General features: G+C 54.4%; 1 protein-coding gene across 1 annotated transcript; it reads left to right on the plus strand.

Annotated features, from left to right (window-relative positions):
• Positions 1-15,689: 15,689 nt before the first annotated feature.
• Positions 15,690-19,172, plus strand: IRF2BPL (interferon regulatory factor 2 binding protein like). The gene has a single exon (XM_006739177.3). It carries the CDS (start codon positions 16,667-16,669, stop codon positions 19,034-19,036), a length of 2,370 nt encoding a protein of 789 aa, XP_006739240.2. The 5' UTR covers positions 15,690-16,666; the 3' UTR covers positions 19,037-19,172.
• The last annotated feature ends 411 nt before the right edge of the window (positions 19,173-19,583 follow it).

Below are 19,583 nucleotides of genomic sequence, written 5' to 3' on the forward strand. Positions count from 1 at the left end.
TGCTTAGCATGCCAGACACAGAGGAGGTGCCTGATGAATGTTAGTCGTGTCTATCATCACTGCTATTAATATTCCAAAGCCTGGACTTGGAAGCACCTCTCCCAACCTACTGGGAGGAAGATGCCTTCTGGAATCAGTGTGTCCCCTGGGTGGAAAGGAGAGATTTTACTGCAGGAACCAGATCAGCGTTACTGGTAAATAGTCTTCAGGCTCACAGGGCGAGGAGAGGCAGGAGCTATATCATACTCTTGTTTCCGGCCCTGCGGGCCACTGCTTATTCTTTCCTCTCCCTAGGTCTCGGTCCTCATGGCCACAGGGGACTGACCCAGGGGGGAACAGCCTTCCCACTGGAAGAGTAGCTGGGGCAGCTCTGCTCGCACTCAGGGCAGCCTTCCTAGGAAACTACTTCTGCCTCCTTTTCCCAGGAACCAACCTGAATGGGATGTATTTCCAGGATACCCCAGCCGCTTTTGCTTTCGAGAACCACATGCATCAGTGAGGGGTCCTGCGAGTCGCCATTGCCCTTGGGCCTCGTGTATGCACTTTCTGGCTTTGTGTACAGATGTCTCTGATACGTGGGTGCATGCAGCTGTGTGTGGGGGTCTCTTGGCCCGAGTGGAGCCGCACTGGCATGGGCTGGGGGGCTGGCATCACCTCGGCAGCCTCAGCCCCAGGACACCTTTGGCTTATTACATTCCACGCTTGGGTGGAGCTCCTGCCTGCCCGCTGGGTATGGACTCCCAGCTCTTCTGCATCTAAATCTCGAGCGTTCACTCTTTAGACAGAAATTACAAGTGCTGCTAGCTTGAGAAGGCAGTTCAAAGCCTGGCCCCCAGCAGTTCTCAGCGTATCTCCTGGAGCTGGGCTGCTTCGGAGCCCAGACCCACACAGAGGCAACTATGATAATGAGAGGCTGAAAGAAGTCGAGAACAGGCAGGCCACCTAGACCACACCTTTGCTGCAGCGCTTTTGGATGCGTGCAGGTCTTCCCCCACCGTCTGCCCCTTTGCTTGGCTGGACTCTTGTACAAGACCTGGCTGCCCCCAGTTCAGTCTCTCTAAAAAACATGTTCAGTCCCCTCCAGAGAAACTCAAAACACAGACACTCCTTATGCGTTTTCCCGGAAACATTCTATAGCTCCAGCCTGGGAAAGCTTCCAAAAGTTTTCCGAACCAACGATGATGATGATGATGATGATGATGATAATAATAATAATAATAAAGAGGTAGGGGGAGGAGGGAAGCTTGGGTAAACGCTCCTGTTGATTAATGTTCAAGGCAAGAGACTTGGATTGTAGGGAAAGGAAAAAGGAAGGGTTTTCCAGGTCAATTTAAACATTTGTGCTGTTTGTTTTAAAGGCAATTTCAAAATAGTTGGACTCCCCCAAAGTGATTTTTTTGGAATCTACCCAGAGGGCAAAAACTTACCCTTCCTTCCCCCATCTGGAAGGTTTTCACACCAGAGGCCCCACTCATTCCTGAGCTCTGGCTTCAGAAAGAAGGACTTTCCCAACCTTCCAAGATTCCCTGCCCTCCCTCACCCTGCTGACCCCAAAGGAGTTATGTTTGCTCCACCCAGCAACAGCTGCATTCCAGCTGTGGGGCTATTACCGAACATTTAGGAAGCCTCTGGCTGGTAAGGTAAAGGAGGAATGTATCCTCACGACACCTGGATGCCGGCTAACCCTGCCGAAGCAGCAGGGACGCATTTTTGACTTAGGGTTCCCCCCCAAGTCTACCGTGCAGAGGAGCACGAGTTTTCAGTGGTCCCCCAGATAAAAGTGCTCACCAGCCTGACCCTCCTCAGTGAAACACAAGAAACTCAATTCAGACATTTCTGTGAAGATTCAAAAATATTTTCACTTACTCATGAGCTCTCTCGTCTTTTTAATTAAAGCACAACATCTTGCTCAAAACAAGCCTTTGGAACAGCAGAGTAAACAGAACCTTAATTTAGGAACTGCCAGCCGATCTCCACTACTGTGCAGGTTACAGCAGCCGTGGGGAGGCAGATGAGGGACTGACGGTCTCCGGGGAGGCTCCCGGCCCTCCCAGAGAGGGTCGCTGTGCCTGACCATTCAGATGGAGATGGGGGGGCGGTGCTCAGAGACCAGCAAGGATCCTTTAAATACATAGAAGTTGGCCAGACAGGGCAGGCCTGAGCAAACGGCTTTTCAGGCAGCCGAAGCCCTCAGCAGCTGTCAGACCAACGGCCCCCGCGCGCGCCTAGTGGCCGGGAGTGCGGCGGCATCCGCTGGGGTCTCTCCCCTCGCTCGCTCTCGTCGCCATCATGTGACCTTCTGGGACTGCGCCGTAGAGCCTCGGGGGTAATGACACCGTCTCACTACCTGGTTTCAGAGCGGCTGGCCAGCAGCTGCCGAGCTAGCTGCCTGCTGTCATGCCCAAACCGCTTCATTTCCTGGCTCCTGAGATTCTGTACCTTTTCACTAGCGTCATCGGCCACCCAGCCGGACAGCAACAATTAACCGCCGTGGGAATGCATCCAGGGGGAGGAACCCCACGAAGTCCTCCATTAATTCCTGGGGCTGAAAGCGGATATGGAAATTTAGCTGGAGCGCTGGTGGCCTGTGTCCCAAGGGGCCACCCAGCTATTGTGAAAGTGCCCTCTCCCTTCTTCCTGCTCCTGCCGTCCCACTTCAAACACTCCCTGGAATCCACCTTTTTAACACCTCCAGGGCCACCGCGGCCACCCCCCCCCCCCCACATTGACCCATCCACCCACTTCTCCAGGTCTTTTGAGAGAGCAGGCGGTCCGGTTGCCATGGAGAGGGCCCCACCCCCGTACCATTTGGGGCTTTGAGACCCTAGAAGGAAAGCACCAGGAAACCCCAAAGCGTTCTCCCTCCCAAAAACAATGGCTTCCAGGGTCTGTGCCAGACACAATCACAGCACCCGAAATAGACTCATTGTCCTCTTGTGCAATATCCAGGAATTTGGTGAAACTCATCATTTTTCAGGTTACCGATAATGCAAGTCTGGAAACTGAAACAGGAAGGAACACAGGCTGAAAAAGCTTTTCTCCAGCCCACCGCGTTCCTCTCTCTAGATGCAAGATAGATTTTTTTTTTTTCCAGCAGTACTTTGGTGGGGTTAAAATTAGCTGGCAGCATTCTGGTCACATGCTAGACAGCAAAACAAAAGGGAGTTGTTCCCTGGCAGCTCCTGAAGCAGCCCCAACAGACCTTCCTAATCCATGGACTTCTGGGAAGCTGGCTCCTCGGGCCCGGTACAGAGGGGCCGCGCCACCGAGTCCCCCTGTCGTCACCCTGCTGTCACAGGGCAGAGCACGGGCGGTGTCCAGGCTGTTCGGAGCTGGCCTCCATCTGGGAAGGCACTCAAGGGCCACAAGATGGCTTTTGCAAATCTTCCCATTTGGAAGAGAGGAAGGCTGGAAAAAAGGAAGAACTTTGAAGCCAACAAATCAGCAAGCACCACAAGGACATGGAGAGAAAGAGGAAGGGCAGTGTCTGAAATCGTGGAAGGGGGCCTTGCCTTCTGGGGGAATGGGCTGCTCTGGGCATGATTGAAAGCTAAAAAAATCATACATCCAAGATATACGTGGCTAGCTTTTCGGATGGATTCTTTATTTGCGGGCCCTTGATGATAGGGGCTCATCGTGATCTGCTTTGTTCTACCAGTTTAAAACTGTCACCAGAAGCCCTGCATGAAAAACACAGCCTCTGATTCATGCGCACAGTCAGGAAACATCCCTCGCGCTCAGCACAGAAACATGTCCGTCAATTTGGGAAAGGAATCACCGCCACGAAATGTGCTTTTGGCTTTGCCAACGCTTAGCAGCTGCCAGAGCCAAAAACCCAGCTGCCTGGATTGTCTGGGGAAGGTGGTGGCTGGGGTGGGGGTGGGGGGGGCTGTGGAGAAAGAGCGGCTTTCTGAATCACCTGATCTGTGCCTCCACCTCCTGTTTAATTCCAAGCCAAAACCCACCCAAAATGTCTCGAGGGCCAATTGCTCCTAAAAATCGTGTTTAACACTACCCCTTCAAGCTCTGAGTCCGCTGTCAAGGTGAAGCAGATGGCTTTTATTGATTAATTTATTTATTTGGAAGGGGCTACTTTGAAGTCAGGAAATTCCAGCGAGACAGTACGTTGCCCTGGCCAAAATTGGTGTGACAATCATAAGCAGACACCCAGAGAGAGGTGGGTTAGAAGAAACTGCAGCTAAGCTCCAGGAACTTGGATTTTTCGTCTTTTCCCCTGCCCCGGCCTCTGTGTCAGCCGAGCGCTTATGAAGAAATAGCCCCTTTGGCTCAACATTCTGTGGTATTCAAGGGTTTGTGTGAGCTATGTAGGGCCCGCTTTGTCGAAAGGGCTTTCATAAACCAAACAGGCCTCTGACTTGGATCTCATCCTGAAGCCCTCGTTATACAGACAGACCCAAACAGAAATTTCCCCTGGCCCTAAGGCCCAGCGCATAAAGTCCTCTTTAATAAACATACACCATTTTTCAGTGGAACAGCCTCAAGGTGTCGAAAGTACATAAAGGTCTGAAAGCTGAAACCCTAGATAAACAGTGGGCTGAAATATATTTAGCAGAAAATATTGAAAGCCACAGGAAAAATATGTTCTCTTCCTGGGATGTTAACGAAAGGTTTAGGTTCAGGAAACCTTCAGGAAAGAGCAAGTGGGGTTGAGGAGGAATACTGTTCAATGTAAATAAATCCCCAAACCTCTTTGGCCTTCCTGGGCCTTGGCTGGAATGGAGTATTTCATTTTTTCCCCCATTAAACAGGCCACCCGGAGAGTTGGCATTGGAGACCTGAACATGTACCAAATCTGAATGTGCTATTTTGTTTCTGTACATTGAATCAGGCCGTGTTTCAAAGAGCAGCTTGTGCAAAATGGGGGGAGGGGGGCGCATCCGGACCGGTGTGCCCTCGCTCACAGTGTCAATGACAGATCGGTTTCACCTCCGATCCCCCAGTGTCTCGTCCCTGACAGGAACATAGCCTCCCTCGGTTATTGTTGCCCAAGGTGATGTCATGCTCGTTCTTAAACCCAGGGTTCTCAGGGACCCGGTTGTGCCTCTCCCGCAAAAAAATGGCTTCAGAAAGACCCACGTTTCCTGCCGTCTCAAGGTAAAGAGAGACAGAAAGAGAGAGAGACAGAGTGCGAGCGCAGGACAGGGCAGGCAGCCACTCTCCCTAAGATGGATGCTGCATGATGTAAGCGGTTGGCGAAAGAGCTGGCATCCTTGCAGTTTTAAGTTGCCAGCAAAATATTATTAAAAAGATAAAATACACGCAAACCGTGCAGAATGTAAGGCTGCTGTGTTTACATCCGGGTTTTGATGACTCAAAGACTTACACTCGGGCTCGCTGAAAAGCTCTATTAAAAACACAGCTTGGTGAAAGCCCCCAGGGAGCAGGAAGCCGGGCCGAGGGTGTGCGTGATCGTTGGAGCAGGGGGTGGGGGTGGCGGTGGGGGCGGGGTGTGGTGACCCGCCTGCGACGGCGCTGAGGCCGGCGGTCCCGGCTGCCACTTCAGGCCCGGGAAGTGCTTCGAGGTTAAGCTTCTCTCGGCTTTGGAACCAGAGCAGGCAGGGTTAACCTTTTTCCAGAACATTTATTTCACCATCTCACTGACTGGAGGGAGGAGGGGCAGGAGGCAGAGCGAGAGCCTGCCGCGCTGAGAGGCTGCGGATCACAAGGCCATTCTGATAGCCTCCTGTCCCCATGGCAACTGCAACGGCATTTATCAGTTCCTTCTGCGCACAGGCACAGCAAATCTGCATTGCACATGGCAGGCTTCCAGCATTTCAAATGAAAGAGCACTTTGAACGGCTGCCAAGTTTGGAAGGAGCAGAACTGTCAGGGCTGCTTAAAGCTGGCAGTTTATACTGGGGAGGCTTTCGCTTCCCAGAATCCTCCGGGCCTGGCGAGCTGCCAAGTACTTAGCGGAAGCTAAAAAGTAACTCGCTCCCCTCCCTCCTCTCCCCTCCCCTCCTCCCGTCCTCCCCTCCCCCTGCTCACACTCCCCCTCCACGCCATTCACCGCAGTGCTCTCAAAATTTTCCACATGTCCTGTGTCACCAGTGCAGGCTGTACAATGAAAACCAGAACGCAGGCTGCCTATGACCGGGCTTCTATTAATAAGGGGAGGGGGGGGTGCGGGGAATGAGGCAGGTCGGGATCAGACAGTGACAGTCGGGGCACCCTGTCTCCGCTGTACCTGCCGTAACCACTGGGTGTGAGCCTGTGGGTGTGTGTGTGTGTGTGTGTGCGCGCGCCTTTCACCCTTAAAAATACATTAATGAAAATAAAAATAAAAGCAGCTTCAGAATGATAGACACCCTGAGTACCCGGGGTGTGTAAGGGTGGGTTTCGGTTGGGTGCTTTGGAGCTTTCGTTTAGGGTGGAAAATGGAGGTCACGCAGGCAGCGTTGTTCAGATCCAGCCTTTCCAAGAGCCCTAGGGAAGAGGGTTGTTATTGAGAACTGAGCCTGTTTCTGGAGCTTTCCTTGAATCTCTCGGGTGTCACGGTGAAAGCTCTGAGGCCACCTATGGGGAGGGAGTTCGGAGATGGTTTTCAATGGAAAGTTTACCGGATAACTTCTGACCGTCACGCAGAACACAAGGGCTTCTGCTAGCAGAAACTGGAAATTGGCATAGTGTTCACTGTGCTGAAATTTTTTTTTTTTTTAATTATAATCTACATTGAGATCAAGGGCCCGGGCTTTATTTTCCAGTACAAATAGAACGAAAATAGTCTGCCGTTTAGGCGGTTGGATAGAGTTCAGGAAAACTATGTCTGGCATTAATTCCAAAGTGGAGGTTTTGGTTCAAGCGAGGCCCATTAATTTCAGTAAACTGTTTTCACTAGTCCAGACCCTGCTGTGCAAGGACTATTTATTACTTTTGCTAACCTGATGTCTGCAGAGTTGTAAAGCAAAGGGAAAAAAAAAAATCCAGGGTGGAGATATCTATATCTTGGATCAAATGGGTTTTGCACCTTCCCTTGGGGGCCATGTTTTAGGCGTTTTCTCTCCTTGGTTTTTCTTTATCAGCCCCAGTTTTTTTTAAATCCATCTTGCAATGAATTAGAGAAAAAAAATTCTGATGGAAAGGAATCTGGCGAGAGCAAATACCTATCTTTTGCCTCTTTCAGAAGGGCACCTCCAGGCCACAGGATGTTTTGTGTGCCTGTCCCAAGCTTCCAGGTCCAGTGCAAAGCCCTGACATGATTCACCCCAACGAGTGGGTCTAAAATACACCAAGACAGTCAATTTTGGCATTTGTTCTCCCTTAGGAATTTTACTAGCTGCCTTAAAAAAGCACATAAATTGCTTCCCCTCCCTCTTTTTTCGTGCCTCCTCTCCGCATCCCCCCTCCCCAGTCCATCTTGATGTCATTTCAAAGAGAAGGATGAAAAGGGGGGATTTGTCAGGCGGTCAGGTTTGTGAATGTGTCTTTCCAGCCCCCCAACACACACACACACACACACACACACACACACACACCAGCTGAGAATGTTAATCAGAATTAAAAGCCGGTCAGCACTATTAGAGCATCAAACACCAAGACTTAGAGGAGGGGGAATACAGGGTTGGGGGTAGAAGGGGTGGGGCTGAAATGTAATTCAGTCCTCTGTACTGACTTACTAAAAGAAAGCAGGGGAAAGGTAGCACCAATTTGATCAGCTTGTCAGATGTCAAAATTATTGGACTTTTCTTTTAACTACCCCCCACCCCACCGCCCCAACACAGTCAAGTTTTGTGCCTTTCCCAAGTGTGATTAATCTCTGGCAGAGGCCAGAAACAGGAGTAGGTTTCTTGGCTGCCCGATCTGATAAACAATCTGTTCCTGGGAAGAGTAGGTGAAGGGGGCGTAAATTGAGGGGGTAATCTTGGGGCGTGGTGGCCACGGGTGGGGGGAGGGGGGCATGGAGGAGGGGAGGGGAGGGGGTGCGGAGGCCAGCCTAGCTAACTCTTGCAGAGGCCTGCCCTCCTGGAAAATGCAAGTGCCCTTCCTTTGGAGCCCGTGGTTCTGGGGTGGGTCAGGTTTCCTGCCCTTAAGAATGTGAGCAGACAGTGAATCCATTCTTGCTGCCAGTTCACAACGTCCAGGAAATGTCGGAGGGACACCGAGGGGAGCAGGAGGCGAGGGGAAGGCGTCTGGGACGTTGCAGACCCCGGGCTCTGGTGTGTGGCTTGCCAGGGGAAACCGAGGCAGCCGCGGGGGGAAGGCTGGGTGGGGCCCGTGGTGGTAGGAAGTATTGCAAAGCGGAATAGGGAAAGCCAGAAGATGTTCAAAACAAAAGGAGGGACGATTTCCCTGCGTCGGAGGTCGCTGGTACGGAAACTGTATGCAAGAAAGCTGGCTGTGGATTTTGCAGTGGGTTTATTGTGTGGGCATCCAGGCAGAAAGCAGCAATATGAAAAAGTGGGGAGGGGGAGAGTCTCCGGGTACAGAGAAATCAGTGCTGAGAAGGCTGTGCACGGCTGGGCAATGTCACTAAGGAGAGTGCAGTGGCACTGAATACAAGGTGAATAATCGGCTGCCTTTTGGAAAGAAATGTAAAAATATTAATAAAGGCAAGAAACCCGCTTCTTCTCAGCTTGAAAAGCAAATCTACCCCTCACCTCCTGCCTCCCCCCACCCCCCCACCCCAAAACACACACAGAGGCGCACGCACACGCACACGCACACACACACACACACACACACACACACACCCCATCTTGTCCACCCCGCATCCAAGAAGCCTGGGCCAGGCTCGCTTTCCTTTGGATTTAATTACACGAAAATGCTGAACAAAACCCTGTAATTACACCCTTAGTCCCTGCCACTCAGGCCCAGCACACTTCCTGCCTAGTTTTGTTTTTTAAAGAAGAGGTCATTGCCTCTTTTCTTTCCAAATTGACCAAAACAAAAAAGTAAAAACCCCAAATAAATCCAACTGCTCCAAGCTTCAGCACACCAGGGTCTGGGGATGGGAAATCTGTGTCGCTCTAGGAAAGATGAGCGAAGACGGGCCTGACCTCCTGCTTTCTCACTTTGGCTCTTAGGTAGAGAGGGGCAGTCACTGCTTATGCGTCTGCCCACCCAGAAGAACAGAGATGCGAGGCTGGCCACCTCGGAAGGAAATCTCTCAGGGGCAGGGTGAGGAGGGTAGGCAGGCCTTAGCATCAGGCCTTGATTTCCAGCTATTTCACTGAGAGGGGCTTAGAGCTGGAAAAGAGATTGGGGACAATGGCTCACCTTTCTATAGCCCTGTGCCTTAACATACAGAATTTCACAGTAAGCCCCTGAATAGGGAGAACACATTTTAACAACACTCACACTCAGTGGGTGAGGACACTGAGGCCCAGAGAGAAGAAATAGATTGCTGTAAGTCAGTCATGTGGCTGGGGAAGTGCTCTGAGGACTTTTACGCTATTACCTCAGGAAACCAGGACATCTTGGAGGAAATGGAGGCTTCTAGATTTGGGGCTGGAGCCGATCAGCCTCGGTTAATCATGAGATCCCCAGGACTGAGAAAGAAAGTGCTTTCTAAACGAATAGTTGAGTAATGGAACCAATGGCAAATGGCAGGGCACGTGTCAAGGAGCTGGGGAATGGGGACCCACCAGGCCATCTGGTGGCCCAGTTTCAGCTTTGAAACAAAAGTAAGCGATGAGAATAGTTTCACACCCACTAGGGACATATCAGGCTGGGATCCTCTGGGTCTGGCCAGAGAGGGAAATTCAAGTGTGAAAGCATGGCGGTCCTCTAGATGGATCAGGGTTGGGGGTACCCCTTGTTCCCTCACTTTCTGTCTCCAGTGAAGCCTAGGCCAGGTTTGGTTGTCAAGGAGTGTAGACCTCTCCTGGGCTAGAAGTGGTTTTTCTTTTTTTTAAGATTTATTTACTTATTTGCAGGGGAGGGGGGTAGGAACAGAGAGAGAGAATCCTAAGCAGAATCCCTGCTCAGCGCAGAGCCCCCTCCCCCAGGGGCTCAATCCCACAACGCAGAGATCATGATCCCAAGATCATGACCCCACAATCATGACCCAAGCTGAAATCAAGAGTAGGACGCTTAACCACTGAGCCCCCCAGGCGCCCCTGGGCTAGAAGTGTTTTGAGGGCAGCATCGAGTCATCAAGGGGCCTCTAGCCCAAAGATAGGACAGGAAAGATGGGGTGGGTGTGCACAGTGTTACCTGAATTAGGTGAGAACAAAGGGTTGTTTCTTGTATGAGATGGCTTGTGAGTCTGCAAGGAGGTTTCTTCCACCATAAAATACACCCTCTCCACTTTCCTCCTTCCCCTTCATCATTCAGCCTGGGGTCCTCCTCAGGGGTGGACATTTAAAATGCAGCTGTCCTCCGTAAGGGTAGTTCAGTAAGTTTCCTAATACTTGGGTGTGTTCTAGAGCTTCAGATTTTCCTCCATCACCCCTGCCTAGAGCCAGGGTATAGAAAACCCAGAGAGAGAGAAAGAGAGAGGGAGAGAGAAAAGTCTCAGGGGATGCCAGGGAAGCACAGTTACACCATTTTGCTCGAAGCTGACCAGTGACTGATTTTACCTCCCAAATAACTGGTGTTAATTTGTGCATAATTTTGCATCTCTTGGGACAGCAGTGACATTCTTAACCTGCAAAGTCCTGTGGGGAGAGGCATTTTCCTTTCTGGCAGTTTCTTAGAGGCATCTGGGGACTCCCCCCACACCCCCACACCCCAAAACAGCTAGCAACTGGTGGGAAAGAATAAGGAATGCTGGGTTTAAAGCCAAGAGAACCTGGTTTCCAGTAATTTCGAACTAGCTCTAGACCTGCTTTCCTCACCTCTACAGGAGGGTGATGAAAGTCACACCTACCTCACAGGGCCGGTGTGGGGATCGGTGAGATAATGTCTGGGAATGCACTTCAGGGCCCTAGACAAGTGTCAGTCATTTTATTGTTCATAATCTCTTACATTTTATGAAGCACATTATAATACCGTATTTTCCACGCAGACCAACGAGGCAGTGAAATTACTCCCATTTTACAGACTAAGAAACCAAAGTTCAAGTGATTTGCTCAAGGTCAGACAGCTATTTAGGGTCAGCCAAGTCCAAGTTGAACAACTTGGACTTGGACATATTTACATTAATGTGCAATGGTAAGCGCCCTCTTTTCCTCCATCTCCTGAGTTAGGGGCTGACCGCCCAGCTCAGGCAAGACAACATATTTGCAGATCGTGGCCGTCCACCCCAACCTGTGACAGCAGTGATGGCTGCCCGTCAGTAGCCGACTTGACCGTGGGGAAGGGAGGCCTCAGGGAGGGCTTCCCGCGCGGAGGCCCCGCCTTCTGGCGGCCCCCAGCAGGAAAGCGGCGGCGGCGGCGACGGGTCTCGAAGCCGGCCAGTGGAAATCCCCAGCCCTGGTTCTGGCGGCTGGGAACCCACCGGCGCTCCTGCTCGGTGCTGAGGCCCATGCGCACACTGGGCCGGGTGGAGGGTCCAGGGTCTGCGCACCTGTGGCCTTGACAGCTCCCCCACCGAGCTCTCGGCTCACTCTCGCCCTCCAAGCCCTCTTTCTCCGCTACTCCCCTTCTTGGGGTGCGGGTGTTTGTTTTAAACTCAACCGGGTCGGTGAATAGCACCCTTGTCTGGCGCTTCCCCCTCTTTTTCCCCCCAGGCCAGGTCCCTAGGAGGCTCATTCCGGGGTTTCTTTATTTTTGGACCTAAAAAAAAAAACAACAACTTCCCCACACGAGCTTTTGCTGAGGACAGCGCTGGGCTCCCCCGTGCCCCGCACGCTGGCAAAGAGGAAGCGGGGAGGAGGCAGGAACCAGACGCGACTCCCTCTGCCTTTCTTCCCTTCCCTGCTCCCCGCCCCTTCAGGAAGAAAGCAGTCAGAGATCTGATCGCTCGCTGTGGCCGCTGTGCCAGCACCAACCACTACGTCCTCGAAATTTCCTTCCACCCGGCTTTGCTCCGAGCGCCCCGCGGCCCGCGCGCTGCAGGCTGGGCAGCTCCTGGCGGGCGGCGCAGGCTCCCCCCGCCAGGGGTTCTCGGCGAATCACGTAGTTCCTGGGCTTTCACGCTCGAGTGGCTCTTGCGTAACCCTACGCCCTGGCCTAAGTTAGTACTTTTTTTTTTTTTTTTTAATACCAGAATTAATACTTTAGGAAAAGGCCAATACTTCCGCCACAGAACCCGCCCGGGAGTAAATGTGTAAATTACCGTGCCGAGCGATTCTCTCCCCCCACCACCCCGCAGAGCCCCGGGGGGGTGCGGTGAGGGTAGGGGTTCCTGGCTCGCGGAGATGGGGGCTCTTGGAGAGGCCGGAGGAAGGCCCAACCCAGACGTTTGTTTTCACCGGGTCCTGCTTACCGCCCGGCTCAGCGTTACCAAAAAAGGCCTTTCTCCTGCCAGGGCGCTTGGCCGTGTGGCTTTGCAGCGGGGTTGACGCGAGGTTCAGCCCGGGCCTCTTTCAAGGCCGAGCCAGTTGGCTGCAGGGATGCCAGGCCGAAGAGTCCCCAGCCCGACCCATCTCTGCCACAAACCGGCTCGGGGATCAGAAGGGAGACTGCAGGGAGCAAAGAAGTGCGTGAGCACACTGCGTGCGACCTTCTCACCCTTAAGGTTGGGCTATGGCCTCTGGAAAGGTCAAGTGGAGAGCTGATCTTTTGCTCCAGTTTGGGGGGGGGGGCGGGTTCTCCGAGGGTGCCAGCTCAGATGGCAAGCTGCGGGGAGACACAGCCTTAGGAAGGACATTTAGGGAGGACTGCAGGCGTTTCCCCTGGAGCCTGGTTGAACCTCAGGCTTTGCTCATCTCCCAGACCCCACCCGGAAGACCCCATCTGGGAAACTCCACGGCAAAGAAGAGTCTCTCCACCTGATGCCTTAGGCGGAGCACTCCCTGCTTCCTTCCTTCCCATGTTGTGGACGCAGTACTGTCACATGGGATTCGCCTGGAGGGGAAAATCTGTGTCCAAAACATCGATGTTCTTGCCTCTCACAGTCCCTGACATCCCCAAACACGGCCATCTCAGACAAGCAGTTAGGACAAAACTGATCACCATAAACGATGGGAGATTCTTGGAGGGGGGAAGGGAATCAAGAGAGCTATGCTTTTTAAATTAAAGTATTATGAGACTGTAATGGAAGTTTGTTTAAATGCATGTTTATTTCTAACTCAGTGTGTCTGAAGACACCCGGCATGTATGTGTATATATATATCTCTCCTTTAGTAACAGCGAAGACAGAGACAGACAGGGAGATGGAGACATATGTGTGCGCATACCAAACATAACACTGTGACACAGACTCTCAACTTGCTTTCTCTAGCAGCCTGGCTAGAGGGTTGGGAATAGGTTGCTGTTCCTCAGTATTTTTGGTTTAATAAAGGGATGGGCTGAATAAATATTAATGTAAAGAAATAGGTGAAGCAGCCTAGCCAAAGCTAATGAGCCTGGAGCCATGGGCTGGTGGGGATGTCACTCCATATCCCAGCCCTATGTTTTGACTCACTCCAGGGTAGCTGTGGTGTGGGGAGGGCTGAAGTCTGGAAGGGTGAGGCAGTGCTCCGAAGCAGCTCTTTACAGAGCAGTCACTGCTGGGAGCCAGTCTGCCAGGGAAAGTTTATTATTGTTGGGGGGTGCACAGTGAGCTCACTTTTTTGCAATAACAGAAATCTGGCTGCTCTGAGATGAAAGAGGGGCTCCCTAGGGCTCTTCCTTCCCCCTTTCTCCCTATCCTTAAAACTCCCCTTCCTCTGCACCTATGACCCCAGAATGAGTGGGAGAACCATGTGCTGAGGAGTGCTGGATGGGAGAACAGGCTCTGAAGGTCAAGCGTCAAAATAAAAAGAAATACTTCTTGTTTCTTCAACGGAACTTTATTACAATTAGTAGTTAACAGTAGTGATGAGAATAAGGATCCTTATGTTTTATGCAATTTACAAAGGACTTTCACATGTTAACTAGCATTAGTACCAACGTTAATATCAGTACTAATTATAACCAACACTTACTGCGGGCTTCCTGTGGGCCTGACACTATGCTCCACACACGACACGCTGGATTTGTTTTAGTCTGTGGCAGTCGCAGATCCAAAACTTCTGTATGTGTAAAAACTCACTGGCACAACCTGTTTGGAAAGGGAAGGATGGGGGTTGGTTCTGAAGAGGTATTTGCGTAGCACTTTACATGAGATTGTGCGTAACAGAAGACAGAAGAATGGGGGAACTGATGAAAATTTTGAGCACTACAAACCACCTTTGAGAACCTGAGCTTGTCACAGCTACCTCTCAAACCAGATTTACTGGATTCAGATCCCAGCTCCATCTCTAATGGCCGTGTAACCCTGGGCAAGTTATTTAACCTCTTTACTTTGTGAGCCTGTAAAACAGAGTTCATGACAGAATCTACTTTGTAGATAATATTGAGAGTTTAATGATGATGCAAGAAAATCACCTAGCAGTGTCTGGCTTATCGCAGTCCCAGTGACAAGAAACAAAATGGAATCTCCTATTATGACAAGAAACAAAATGGAATCTCAAACAATTCTACTAAGTTGGGATGTATGATCCCATTTTACAGATGGAAAACAGAGAGAACGTGAAAGAAAGTAACTACATCAAGGTCACAAAGCCAGTAAGTGATAGAGAAGAAATTCCAACCTGGTCCGCCAAACTGCAGAACCTGAGATGCCATAATATTGCTTCCCCTCCTCCAGCCTTGCCCAGGATTATCTCAGTTTTCATGGCGGTGGAGGGAGCAGACCCAGTACATAGAAGAATCAGTTAAACTGCCGTCACTACAGCTATGACCAACATATCTGTTCCGCAATAAGCAATAATGATGAGCAGTGATCCCCTAACGGAAAAGAAATCAGGGCTTTGCTCAGCCTTCGGGGGCACTATGGGATGAAATCACAGCACGTGAGAAAGAATTTTTAAAAGCTGCCACTGGGCTTTACAAAGAGATAGCAGCTTCATTAAATGCCACCCCACCTCCTTTTATCAAACCCAGAAAAACCACTCACCTGTTTGGCCTCTCCAGCACCTTCCCCCTCCCTGTCCCCAACTGCAGCTGTGCGCAGCCAGTGTTTTCCTTAAAGGCCTCCGGGTGCTCGTAGCTTCTTTAGACATTCAGCCAAAATTTTTAGAGTGCGATTGGGAGGAGGAGTAGCTCACCCTGAATTCATTTAGCTCTGTCGTTGAAACTCAGGTTCCTAGACCAGAGCACAAAAACATATCGAAAAGGCAGTTTCTGGGCAAATGGAAAACAGCTAATTTTGCAGGTGCTTTGGCATCAGTGGTAGCAATGGATGCAACATCCATACCGGGGGGGTGGGGTTGATTACAGACGAAATGAGTAATACCCTATAAGAAATTCGCAAGGAAAATCTTGAAACTGGGCATTTAAATGCACTGCTCGGGGTGGGGTGGGGAGCGGGATCGGAAATGACGCTTGTGGTTTTTAAATGCGTTTTTACTTGGGAAAGCCGGGCGGGGAAAGGAAAGGTCATCGTCTGTTTAATTTCCACCCCCCAGCCCAGGACGTCCAGCATTAGCTCGCAGGGCCTCAGCTGTTGTACACACACGGTAGGGGGGGGAGGGGAAGGCGGAGGCGCGGGGGCGGGGCCGACTGGGAGGAATCTGGGCGTCCTGCCGCGCATGCGCATTTCCCGAGCAACAAGTGGGCTCCACAGACAGAGGAAGTGTAAAGGGGAGGGAGGGGGGAGAACTGGTGCAGAGCATGGCGGTGACGTCAGCGCTCCGCCCGGGCGGCATCCCGCGCGGCCAAGCCGGGGACAGCGCGAGCCGCAGCGCGAGCGGGAGCGCCGAGACGCGCCTCCGGAACGTAGAGTAACAATCACAACCCCACATTCCGGGCGAGTGCGAGCGGGAAGGGATGCGACCCGGGCCGAGGCGCCGCGCGAGCGCCCTGCAGCCAACGTGAGCGCCGCCAGCCGCGGCGGCCCGGGCGCCGGCCAGGCCTGGGGGCGGCCGGAGCCTGCGTGCGTGCGCTCCTCTCCTCTGCTCTCGTGCGTCCTGGAAGCAGTGGCCGCGGCGGCTCCCTCCGGCCGTGCAAACCCAGCCGCCGCCAGCGGAACGGCCGACGCTGCGGAGGGGAGAAGCTCCTCTCGGCTGCCACCCCCTCCCAACCCCCGGCCCTCCGGGGAAGCGGCGACTTCAGCAAGATTGGACCCGGGCACCGGGTGGCACTGAACCCTCTAGCCTTCGCCCCAGGGAGCCTGGCGGGGAGAGGACGCAGCTCGTAGGGGGGCCCCCAGGGGAGAGGAAGAAACAGCCCCTTTCGAGCTTCCAAGCACCAGCCACTCCGGGGAGGGGGCCAAGAGCCAACGGCGGCCAGCACCCGGCACCCTCGCCCCCTCCCCTCGGGCCCGGAGCTTCCAGCCCGGGTCCGCGGCACCAGGAAGAAGGCGCCTGAGCTCCCCTCCCGACGACACAGCCGCAGTAGGAGGTGGGGGCGAGGAGCGGGCTGAACTCGTCTGCCGCCCCGGCGGTGGAGCCCCCGCGGAGAGGCGCTGCGCCGGGCGGTGGAGACTCGCGCTCCCTCCAGCCCCTGGGGCAGAACTTTCTCGCCCCCCCTTCCTCCCCCGCAGCCGGACTCCCTCCCCAGCCGGCCGGTCCTCCCGGAGGAGAAGGCGCGGCGGAGACAGCCTGGGCGGGGGCCTTCCTTCCCCAGGGCCGGCATCATGTCGGCGGCGCAGGTGTCCTCGTCCCGGAGACAGTCTTGCTACCTGTGCGACCTGCCCCGCATGCCCTGGGCCATGATCTGGGACTTCTCGGAACCCGTATGCCGCGGTTGCGTCAACTACGAGGGCGCCGATCGCATCGAGTTCGTGATCGAGACGGCGCGCCAGCTGAAGCGGGCGCACGGCTGCTTTCAGGACGGCCGCTCCCCCGGGCCGCCGCCGCCCGTCGGGGTCAAGACGGTGGCCCTGTCCGCTAAGGAGGCGGCGGCGGCTGCAGCGGCCGCCGCCGCCGCCGCACAGCAGCAGCAACAGCAGCAGCAGCAGCAGCAGCAGCAACAGCAGCAGCAGCAGCAACAGCAGCTCAACCACGTCGATGGCTCCAGCAAGCCCGCTGTGCTGGCGGCCCCGTCCGGCCTGGAGCGCTATGGCCTGAGCGCTGCCGCCGCCGCCGCAGCCGCCGCCGCCGCCGCGGTGGAGCAGCGCAGCCGCTTCGAGTACCCGCCACCGCCGGTGAGCCTGGGAGGCAGCAGCCACGCGGCGCGGCTGCCCAACGGCCTGGGGGGCCCCAATGGCTTCCCCAAGCCGACACCGGAGGAGGGACCCCCGGAGCTGAACCGCCAGAGCCCCAACTCATCTTCGGCCGCGGCGTCGGTGGCGTCTCGGCGCGGGACGCACGGTGGCCTGGTGACGGGGCTGCCCAACCCGGGGGGTGGTGGAGGCCCCCAGCTCACGGTGCCCCCCAACCTGCTGCCGCAGACGCTACTTAACGGCCCGGCCAGTGCCGCCGTGCTGCCCCCACCGCCGCCCCACGGCCTGGGCAGCCGTGGGCCCCCGACGCCCGCGCCCCCAGGGGCGCCCGGGGGCCCCGCTTGTCTTGGGGGCGCCCCGGGCGTATCAACCGCGTCGTCCTCGGCGTCGTCTTCGACCTCGTCGTCAGTGGCGGAGGTGGGTGTGGGTGCTGGCGGCAAAAGGCCCGGCTCGGTCTCGAGCACAGACCAGGAGCGCGAGCTTAAGGAGAAGCAGCGGAACGCCGAGGCCCTGGCCGAGCTGAGCGAGAGCCTGCGCAACCGCGCGGAGGAGTGGGCCAACAAGCCCAAGATGGTCCGCGACACGCTGCTCACGCTGGCCGGCTGCACGCCCTACGAGGTGCGTTTCAAGAAGGACCACTCGCTGCTGGGCCGCGTCTTCGCCTTCGATGCTGTCTCCAAGCCCGGCATGGACTACGAGTTGAAGCTGTTCATTGAGTACCCCACGGGCTCAGGCAACGTGTACTCCAGCGCATCTGGTGTGGCCAAGCAGATGTACCAGGACTGTATGAAGGACTTCGGCCGGGGTCTCTCCTCCGGCTTCAAGTACCTGGAGTACGAGAAGAAGCACGGCTCTGGGGACTGGCGCCTACTCGGAGACCTGCTGCCTGAGGCCGTGCGCTTCTTCAAGGAGGGCGTGCCCGGCGCCGACATGCTGCCCCAGCCCTACCTGGACGCCAGCTGCCCCATGCTGCCCACGGCGCTGGTGAGTCTGAGCCGCGCCCCCAGCGCGCCCCCGGGCACCGGGGCCCTGCCGCCCGCCACCCCTTCGGGGCGGGGCACAGCCGCCAGCCTTCGCAAGAGGAAGGCGTCCCCCGAGCCCCCGGACTCCGCCGAGGGCGCCCTAAAACTGGGCGAGGAGCAGCAGAGGCAGCAGTGGATGGCGAACCAGAGCGAGGCACTAAAGCTCACCATGTCGGCCGGGGGCTTTGCGGCGCCGGGCCATGCCGCCGGGGGTCCGCCCCCACCGCCTCCGCCCCTGGGACCGCATTCCAACCGGACCACGCCGCCCGAGTCAGCCCCTCAGAACGGCCCGTCCCCCATGGCCGCCCTCATGTCGGTGGCGGACACTCTGGGCACTGCGCACTCGCCCAAGGACGGCAGTTCCGTGCACTCCACCAGTGCGTCCGCGAGGCGCAACAGCAGCAGCCCGGTGTCGCCGGCCTCCGTGCCCGGGCAGCGCCGCTTGGCATCACGGAACGGGGACCTGAATTTACAGGTGGCGCCCCCGCCGCCTAGCACCCACCCGGGCATGGACCAAGTGCACCCCCAAAACATTCCGGATTCCCCCATGGCCAACAGCGGGCCCCTCTGCTGTACCATTTGCCACGAACGTTTGGAGGACACGCATTTCGTTCAGTGCCCATCCGTCCCCAGCCACAAATTCTGTTTCCCTTGCTCTAGAGAGAGTATCAAGGCCCAGGGGGCCACCGGCGAGGTGTACTGCCCCAGCGGAGAGAAATGCCCCCTGGTTGGGTCGAATGTACCTTGGGCCTTCATGCAGGGCGAAATCGCAACGATCTTAGCTGGAGATGTTAAAGTGAAAAAGGAGAGAGACCCTTGAACCACAAGACCGCCACCTCCTCTGCCCCTGACCAGCTCCTCTCCGATCCAGAGGGCCCCTCCCCCACCCGCAGCGACCCTCCCTTCCCTCACCCCCAAGATGTAGAATTGTGAATATAACAAACTGCAAAAAGTTAGTCTTATGTATAGACATTATTTTCGTCGTATGTTTCTATATTTTGAAACAAAAGGTATGTAACTTCTTCATTTGAAGGATAAGCTGGTTTGTGTTAAGCAGTATAATATTGGTTGGGTCATTTGCATCATTTCGTTAGCATTTATTTGGTGGCAGAGTGTTTGCCTAGGTACAGAATTAATAGCCCTTAGCAACGACTGCTGCTGGTGTGTATTTTTGTAAATGTTATGCACTCTCTGAAAGGAAAAAAAAAACACAAAAGAAAATGACTTTTTTTTTTTTGCCAAGGCCAGTGTTGCTGCCTAAAAAAAAGATGCTATAAAATGGTGAAAGCTTCTTTCTAAACAGCCCCAAGAGTTGAAGTCTTCACTTTATTTTGTTCCATTTTGTTCTGTTTTGTTTTTTGTTTTTC

The sequence above is a fragment of the Leptonychotes weddellii genome, chromosome 9, assembly GCF_054177405.1.
Source record: "Leptonychotes weddellii isolate Sample4059 chromosome 9, ASM5417740v2, whole genome shotgun sequence".
NCBI lineage: Eukaryota > Metazoa > Chordata > Mammalia > Carnivora > Phocidae > Leptonychotes > Leptonychotes weddellii.